The following is an 11,206-nucleotide window of genomic DNA, read 5'->3' on the forward strand; positions in this document are numbered from 1 at the left end:
TGTTTTAGAATATTTTTTTATTCTGTAAAGGCTTCCTTCTTTTCACTCTGTCATTTAGTTTAGTATTATGGAGTAACTACAATGTTATCACAGCCATTCAACTCTGGCCTCATGGTGAAATCCCTGAGCAGTTTCTTTCCTCTCTGGCAACTGAGTTAGGAAGGACACCTATATTTTGTGGTGACTTAATGTATTGATACACCATCCAAAGTGTAATTAATAACTTCACAATGCTCAAATGGATATTCCTTTTTTATTTTATTTTTATTTTTACTAATCTAACAATAGGTGCCCTTCTTTGTGAGGCATTGGAAAACCTTCCTGGGCTTTGTGGTTGAAATCCACTGCTTGACTGAGGGACCTTAAGATATTTGTTTGTGTGGGTACAGAGATAAGGTAGTCATTTCAAAATAATGTTAAACAATATTATTGCACACAGAGTGAGTCCATGCAATTTATTATGTGACTTGTTAAACTGTTATGCGGAGTGGAAACCAAGAGCAGACTCAGACGAGGAGACTGGGATGAAGTAACCAAGGTATTTATTGAAACACAGGGGAAGATGGAGTGCAGGCCAGGGAAGCTCGGGTGGGTTGCAGGAAACGAGGTGCGGAGGCTGAGACCGGAGCGAGAGGTGTTGGGACAGGGTAACCAGGTCCGGAGAGGAATCCAAGGGAGTAGTAGAGTGGGGAGTCCAGGACAGAGTAGCAGGATGATGAGACGTGGGACTGGAGACAGGGACCAGAGTCAGAGCGGGTAGAACTGTAGCGGAGAGGAAAACAGCATCAGGCATGGAAAACAGGCCCAACAGGAAAACAGGATCTAACAGTAACAATGACTAGAAGCGTAGACTGACTGAGCAGAGATTACAATCTGGCAGTGTGGAAGTGGAAGGACCGAGTATTAGTAGAGGTCTTGATTATGGAACAGGTTGCAGCTGGTGGGGATCTGCTCTGACTCCAGCACACCTGTCTCCATCCACACAATCAGAGAGAGAGAGGGGGGTGAGAGAGAGAGAGTACTGGGGGAGAGGTGGCAGGTCAAGGAATGACAGGATGAACGGTAGAGGGCGTGGCAGGAGCAGATGTGGCATAAACAAAGTTTTACTCCTGAACTTATTTAGGCTTACCATAACAAAGGAATTGAATACTTATTGACTGAAGACATTTCAGCTTTTCATTTTTACATTCAGGCTGTAACACAACAAAATGTGGAAAAAGTCAAGGGGTGTGTACTTTCTTAAGGTACAGTATATAATATGTATGGGGTGTATGAACCCAGGGTTAGAGTTAGATATATAACATGTATTATCTAGTCCTCAGGATAACATGATGGGATGAATGAACCCAGGGTTAGAGTTAGATATATAATATCTATTCTCTTGCCTCCAGGAACCCACATGATCGAGTGTATGAACCCAGTGCAGGGAGACAGGAGGAAGGCCATGGGGGCGATCCAGTACCCATTTGGAATCACCTCCCATGGGAAGAACATCTACTACACTGACTGGAGGAGGTAGACTGGACCAGACATAACTATCATAATATCTACTATACTGACTGGAGGAGGTAGACTGGACCAGACATAACTACCATAATATCTACTATACTGACTGGAGGAGGTAGACTGGACCAGACATAACTATCATAATATCTACTATACTGACTGGAGGAGGTAGACTGGACCAGACATAACTATCATAATATCTACTATACTGACTGGTAGACTGGACCAGACATAACTACCATAATATCTACTATACTGACTGGTAGACTGGACCAGACATAACTATCATAATATCTACTCTACTGACTGGAGGAGGTAGACTGGACCAGACATAACTACCATAATATCTACTACACTGACTGGTAGACTGGACCAGACATAACTACCATAATATCTACTATACTGACTGGAGGAGGTAGACTGGACCAGACATAACTATCATAATATCTACTATACTGACTGGTAAACTGGACCAGACATAACTATCATAATATCTACTATACTGACTGGAGGAGGTAGACTGGACCAGACATAACTACCATAATATCTACTATACTGACTGGAGGAGGTAGACTGGACCAGACATAACTACCATAATATCTACTATACTGACTGGAGGAGGTAGACTGGACCAGACATAACTATCATAATATCTACTATACTGACTGGAGGAGGTAGACTGGACCAGACATAACTACCATAATATCTACTATACTGACTGGAGGAGGTAGACTGGACCAGACATAACTACCATAATATCTACTATACTGACTGGTAGACTGGACCAGACATAACTACCATAATATCTACTATACTGACTGGTAGACTGGACCAGACATAACTACCATAATATCTACTATACTGACTGGAGGAGGTAGACTGGACCAGACATACCTATCACAATATCTACTATACTGACTGGTAGACTGGACCAGACATAACTATCATAATATCTACTATACTGACTGGAGGAGGTAGACTGGACCAGACATAACTACCATAATATCTACTATACTGACTGGAGGAGGTAGACTGGACCAGACATAACTACCATAATATCTACTATACTGACTGGTAGACTGGACCAGACATAACTACCATAATATCTACTATACTGACTGGTAGACTGGACCAGACATAACTACCATAATATCTACTATACTGACTGGAGGAGGTAGACTGGACCAGACATAACTATCACAATATCTACTATACTGACTGGTAGACTGGACCAGACATAACTATCATAATATCTACTATACTGACTGGAGGAGGTAGACTGGACCAGACATAACTACCATAATATCTACTATACTGACTGGTAGACTGGACCAGACATAACTACCATAATATCTACTATACTGACTGGTAGACTGGACCAGACATAACTACCATAATATCTACTATACTGACTGGTAGACTGGACCAGACATAACTACCATAATATCTACTATACTGACTGGTAGACTGGACCAGACATAACTACCATAATATCTACTATACTGACTGGTAGACTGGACCAGACATAACTACCATAATATCTACTATACTGACTGGTAGACTGGACCAGACATAACTATCATAATATCTACTATACTGACTGGAGGAGGTAGACTGGACCAGACATAACTACCATAATATCTACTATACTGACTGGAGGAGGTAGACTGGACCAGACATAACTACCATAATATCTACTATACTGACTGGAGGAGGTAGACTGGACCAGACATAACTATCATAATATCTACTATACTGACTGGAGGAGGTAGACTGGACCAGACATAACTATCATAATATCTACTATACTGACTGGAGGAGGTAGACTGGACCAGACATAAATATCATAATATCTACTCTACTGACTGGTAGACTGGACCAGACATAACTACCATAATATCTACTATACTGACTGGAGGAGGTAGACTGGACCAGACATAACTATCATAATATCTACTATACTGACTGGAAGAGGTAGACTGGACCAGACATAACTACCATAATATCTACTATACTGACTGGAGGAGGTAGACTGGACCAGACATAACTACCATAATATCTACTATACTGACTGGAGGAGGTAGACTGGACCAGACATAACTACCATAATATCTACTATACTGACTGGAGGAGGTAGACTGGACCAGACATAACTACCATAATATCTACTATACTGACTGGAGGAGGTAGACTGGACCAGACATAACTACCATAATATCTACTATACTGACTGGAGGAGGTAGACTGGACCAGACATAACTACCATAATATCTACTATACTGACTGGAGGAGGTAGACTGGACCAGACATAACTATCATAATATCTACTATACTGACTGGTAGACTGGACCAGACATAACTACCATAATATCTACTATACTGACTGGTAGACTGGACCAGACATAACTACCATTATATCTACTATACTGACTGGTAGACTGGACCAGACATAACTACCATAATATCTACTATACTGACTGGTAGACTGGACCAGACATAACTACCATAATATCTACTATACTGACTGGTAGACTGGACCAGACATAACTACCATAATATCTACTATACTGACTGGAGGAGGTAGACTGGACCAGACATAACTACCATAATATCTACTATACTGACTGGTAGACTGGACCAGACATAACTACCATAATATCTACTATACTGACTGGAGGAGGTAGACTGGACCAGACATAACTACCATAATATCTACTATACTGACTGGAGGAGGTAGACTGGACCAGACATAACTACCATAATATCTACTATACTGACTGGTAGACTGGACCAGACATAACTACCATAATATCTACTATACTGACTGGTAGACTGGACCAGACATAACTATCATAATATCTACTATACTGACTGGAGGAGGTAGACTGGACCAGACATAACTACCATAATATCTACTATACTGACTGGTAGACTGGACCAGACATAACTACCATAATATCTACTATACTGACTGGTAGACTGGACCAGACATAACTACCATAATATCTACTATACTGACTGGTAGACTGGACCAGACATAACTACCATAATATCTACTATACTGACTGGTAGACTGGACCAGACATAACTACCATAATATCTACTATACTGACTGGTAGACTGGACCAGACATAACTACCATAATATCTACTATACTGACTGGTAGACTGGACCAGACATAACTATCATAATATCTACTATACTGACTGGAGGAGGTAGACTGGACCAGACATAACTACCATAATATCTACTATACTGACTGGAGGAGGTAGACTGGACCAGACATAACTACCATAATATCTACTATACTGACTGGAGGAGGTAGACTGGACCAGACATAACTATCATAATATCTACTATACTGACTGGAGGAGGTAGACTGGACCAGACATAACTATCATAATATCTACTATACTGACTGGAGGAGGTAGACTGGACCAGACATAAATATCATAATATCTACTCTACTGACTGGTAGACTGGACCAGACATAACTACCATAATATCTACTATACTGACTGGAGGAGGTAGACTGGACCAGACATAACTATCATAATATCTACTATACTGACTGGAAGAGGTAGACTGGACCAGACATAACTACCATAATATCTACTATACTGACTGGAGGAGGTAGACTGGACCAGACATAACTACCATAATATCTACTATACTGACTGGAGGAGGTAGACTGGACCAGACATAACTACCATAATATCTACTATACTGACTGGAGGAGGTAGACTGGACCAGACATAACTACCATAATATCTACTATACTGACTGGAGGAGGTAGACTGGACCAGACATAACTACCATAATATCTACTATACTGACTGGAGGAGGTAGACTGGACCAGACATAACTACCATAATATCTACTATACTGACTGGAGGAGGTAGACTGGACCAGACATAACTATCATAATATCTACTATACTGACTGGTAGACTGGACCAGACATAACTACCATAATATCTACTATACTGACTGGTAGACTGGACCAGACATAACTACCATTATATCTACTATACTGACTGGTAGACTGGACCAGACATAACTACCATAATATCTACTATACTGACTGGTAGACTGGACCAGACATAACTACCATAATATCTACTATACTGACTGGTAGACTGGACCAGACATAACTACCATAATATCTACTATACTGACTGGAGGAGGTAGACTGGACCAGACATAACTACCATAATATCTACTATACTGACTGGTAGACTGGACCAGACATAACTACCATAATATCTACTATACTGACTGGAGGAGGTAGACTGGACCAGACATAACTACCATAATATCTACTATACTGACTGGAGGAGGTAGACTGGACCAGACATAACTACCATAATATCTACTATACTGACTGGAGGAGGTAGACTGGACCAGACATAACTACCATAATATCTACTATACTGACTGGAGGAGGTAGACTGGACCAGACATAACTACCATAATATCTACTATACTGACTGGAGGAGGTAGACTGGACCAGACATAACTACCATAATATCTACTATACTGACTGGTAGACTGGACCAGACATAACTACCATAATATCTACTATACTGACTGGAGGAGGTAGACTGGACCAGACATAACTACCATAATATCTACTATACTGACTGGTAGACTGGACCAGATATAACTACCATAATATCTACTATAGTGACTGGTAGACTGGACCAGACATAACTACCATAATATCTACTATACTGACTGGAGGAGGTAGACTGGACCAGACATAACTACCATAATATCTACTATACTGACTGGTAGACTGGACCAGACATAACTATCATAATATCTACTATACTGACTGGTAGACTGGACCAGACATAACTATCATAATATCTACTATACTGACTGGAGGAGGTAGACTGGACCAGACATAACTACCATAATATCTACTATACTGACTGGAGGAGGTAGACTGGACCAGACATAACTATCATAATATCTACTATACTGACTGGTAGACTGGACCAGACATAACTACCATAATATCTACTATACTGACTGGAGGAGGTAGACTGGACCAGACATAACTATCATAATATCTACTATACTGACTGGTAGACTGGACCAGACATAACTATCATAATATCTACTATACTGACTGGTAGACTGGACCAGACATAACTACCATAATATCTACTATACTGACTGGAGGAGGTAGACTGGACCAGACATAACTACCATAATATCTACTATACTGACTGGAGGAGGTAGACTGGACCAGACATAACTATCATAATATCTACTATACTGACTGGAGGAGGTAGACTGGACCAGACATAACTATCATAATATCTACTATACTGACTGGAGGAGGTAGACTGGACCAGACATAAATATCATAATATCTACTCTACTGACTGGTAGACTGGACCAGACATAACTACCATAATATCTACTATACTGACTGGAGGAGGTAGACTGGACCAGACATAACTATCATAATATCTACTATACTGACTGGAAGAGGTAGACTGGACCAGACATAACTACCATAATATCTACTATACTGACTGGAGGAGGTAGACTGGACCAGACATAACTACCATAATATCTACTATACTGACTGGAGGAGGTAGACTGGACCAGACATAACTACCATAATATCTACTATACTGACTGGTAGACTGGACCAGACATAACTACCATAATATCTACTATACTGACTGGAGGAGGTAGACTGGACCAGACATAACTATCATAATATCTACTATACTGACTGGTAGACTGGACCAGACATAACTACCATAATATCTACTATACTGACTGGAGGAGGTAGACTGGACCAGACATAACTATCATAATATCTACTATACTGACTGGTAGACTGGACCAGACATAACTACCATAATATCTACTATACTGACTGGAGGAGGTAGACTGGACCAGACATAACTATCATAATATCTACTATACTGACTGGAGGACCAGACATAACTACCATAATATCTACTATACTGACTGGAGAGACTGGACCAGACATAACTATCATAATATCTACTATACTGACTGGTAGACTGGACCAGACATAACTATCATAATATCTACTATACTGACTGGTAGACTGGACCAGACATAACTATCATAATATCTACTATACTGACTGGAGGAGGTAGACTGGACCAGACATAACTACCATAATATCTACTATACTGACTGGAGGAGGTAGACTGGACCAGACATAACTATCATAATATCTACTATACTGACTGGTAGACTGGACCAGACATAACTATCATAATATCTACTATACTGACTGGTAGACTGGACCAGACATAACTACCATAATATCTACTATACTGACTGGTAGACTGGACCAGACATAACTATCATAATATCTACTATACTGACTGGTAGACTGGACCAGACATAACTATCATAATATCTACTATACTGACTGGAGGTAGACTGGACCAGACATAACTACCATAATATCTACTATACTGACTGGAGGAGGTAGACTGGACCAGACATAACTACCATAATATCTACTATACTGACTGGTAGACTGGACCAGACATAACTACCATAATATCTACTATACTGACTGGTAGACTGGACCAGACATAACTATCATACTATCTACTATACTGACTGGAGGAGGTAGACTGGACCAGACATAACTACCATAATATCTACTATACTGACTGGTAGACTGGACCAGACATAACTACCATAATATCTACTATACTGACTGGAGGAGGTAGACTGGACCAACATAACTATCATAATATCTACTATACATGGTAGAACCAGACATAACTACCATAATATCTACTATACTGACTGGAGGAGGTAGACTGGACCAGACATAACTATCATACTATCTACTATACTGACTGGAGGAGGTAGACTGGACCAGACATAACTACCATAATATCTACTATACTGACTGGTAGACTGGACCAGACATAACTATCATAATATCTACTATACTGACTGGTAGACTGGACCAGACATAACTACCATAATATCTACTATACTGACTGGTAGACTGGACCAGACATAACTATCATAGTATCTACTATACTGACTGGAGGAGGTAGGCTGGACCAGACATAACTACCATAATATCTACTATACTGACTGGTAGACTGGACCAGACATAACTACCATAATATCTACTATACTGACTGGTAGACTGGACCAGACATAACTACCATAATATCTACTATACTGACTGGAGGAGGTAGACTGGACCAGACATAACTACCATAATATCTACTATACTGACTGGAGGAGGTAGACTGGACCAGACATAACTACCATAATATCTACTATACTGACTGTAGGAGGTAGACTGGACCAGACATAACTATCATAATATCTACTATACTGACTGGTAGACTGGACCAGACATAACTACCATAATATCTACTATACTGACTGGAGGAGGTAGACTGGACCAGACATAACTACCATAATATCTACTATACTGACTGGTAGACTGGACCAGACATAACTACCATAATATCTACTATACTGACTGGAGGAGGTAGGCTCGTCTGCTAGCCCTTCAATAGGCTGGTACTTGGGCTTGTAGAAACAACATACATCTCTAAACCTTGACTCTCGGAGTCGAGGAATGTTGGAATGTTTAGGAGTGTCACGCTTCTTGAAACATGAAAAACAAAATGGAGCCCTTATGTAAGGTTTGTTCAGCTCAGTGTCTGTCTGTCTGTCTGTCTGTCTGTCTGTCTGTCTGTCTGTCTGTCTGTCTGTCTGTCTGTCTGTCTGTCTGTCTGTCTGTCTTTTTGAATGTGATTGATTTGTGTGTCCCCATAACGTTAGCTGTGTGTGTGTGTGTGTGTGTGGTGACTGCTCAGTGTCTGATGTGTAGTTGTGTTTGGTCTCAGGGATGCAGTGATCATGGTGGATCGTCAAGCTGGGACTGAAACGGATGTGTTCCTGCCTCAGAAACAGACCAGGCTGTACGGAATCACCACGGCATACGCTCAGTGCCCCTCAGGTACACACACACACACACACACACACACACACACACACACACACACACACACACACATAGAGACAGAGACACACACAGATAGAGACAGAGACACACACACACAGACACACACAGACACACACACACACACACACATATAGGGACAGAGACACACACACACACATAGAGACAGAGACACACACACATAGAGACAGAGACACACACACATAGAGACAGAGACACACACACATAGAGACAGAGACACACACACATAGAGACAGAGACAGAGACACACACACACAGACACACACAGACACACACACACATAGAGACAGAGACACACACACATAGAGACAGAGACAGAGACACACACACATAGAGACAGAGACAGAGACACACACACACCTTGGAGAGGTGACCTTGGTAAGGTTTAACTATCAGGGTCATAGATGGTATGAAGGAATTCAAGAAATGTTTTAGAGCAAGCCCCTCGGGTACACACACACACACACACACAGACAGAGAGAGTCACACACACACACACACACACACACACACACACACACACACACACACACACACACAGACAGAGAGAGTCACACAAAGAGAGTCTCACACACACACACACACACACACACAGACAGAGAGAGTCACACAGAGAGAGTCACACACACACACACAGAGAGTCACACACACACACACACACACACACACACACACACACACACACACAGACAAAGAGAGTCACACACACACACACACACACACACACACAGAGAGAGAGAGAGTCACACACACAGAGAGTCACACACACACACACACACAGAGAGTCACACACACACACACAGACAAAGAGAGTCACACACACACACACAGACAAAGAGAGTCACACACACACAGAGAGTCACACACACAGAGAGTCACACACACAGAGAGTCACACACACACAGAGAGTTACACACACAGAGAGTCACACACACACACAGAGAGAGTCACACAGAGAGTCACACACACACAGAGAGTCACACACACAGAGTCACACACACACACAGAGAGTCACACACACACAGAGAGTCACACACACACACACAGAGAGTCACACACACACACACACAGAGAGTCACACACACAGAGAGAGAGAGTCACACACACAGAGTCAGTCACACACACAGAGAGTCACACACACAGACAGACACACACACACACACACAGAGAGAGTCACACACACACACAGAGAGTCACACACACAGAGGACACACACACACACACACAGAGAGTCACACACACACACACACACACAGAGAGTCACACACACACACACACACAGAGAGACAGAGAGAGGAGAGTCCACACACAGAGGAGTCACACACACACACACACACAGAGAGTCTCACACACACACACACACACACACAGAGGAGAGAGAGTCACACACACAGAGAGTCACACACACACACACACACAGAGTCACACACACACACAGAGGAGAGAGTCACACACACAGAGAGTCACACACACACACACACACACAGAGAGAGAGTCACACACACAGAGGAGTCACACACACACACACAGAGAGAGAGTCACACACACAGAGTCACACACACACACACACACAGACAGTCACACACACACACACACAGAGAGAGAGTCACACACACAGAGAGTCACACACACACACACACACACACACACACACACACACAGAGAGAGAGTC

The 11,206-nt window shown here is 41.9% G+C and overlaps 1 protein-coding gene across 1 annotated transcript in view; it reads left to right on the forward strand.

Moving 5' to 3' along the window:
• LOC115116953 (nidogen-1-like) overlaps positions 1-11,206 on the forward strand; it is a 90,968-nt gene that overhangs the window by 9,752 nt on the left and 70,010 nt on the right. The window contains exons 6-7 of the mRNA XM_065008439.1: positions 1,392-1,515; positions 9,398-9,510. Coding sequence (XP_064864511.1) covers positions 1,392-1,515; positions 9,398-9,510 — 237 coding nt within the window. The remainder of the gene's footprint in view (positions 1-1,391; positions 1,516-9,397; positions 9,511-11,206) is intronic.

This window comes from Oncorhynchus nerka, linkage group LG23 (assembly GCF_034236695.1).
Source record: "Oncorhynchus nerka isolate Pitt River linkage group LG23, Oner_Uvic_2.0, whole genome shotgun sequence".
Taxonomy (NCBI): Eukaryota; Metazoa; Chordata; class Actinopteri; order Salmoniformes; family Salmonidae; genus Oncorhynchus; species Oncorhynchus nerka.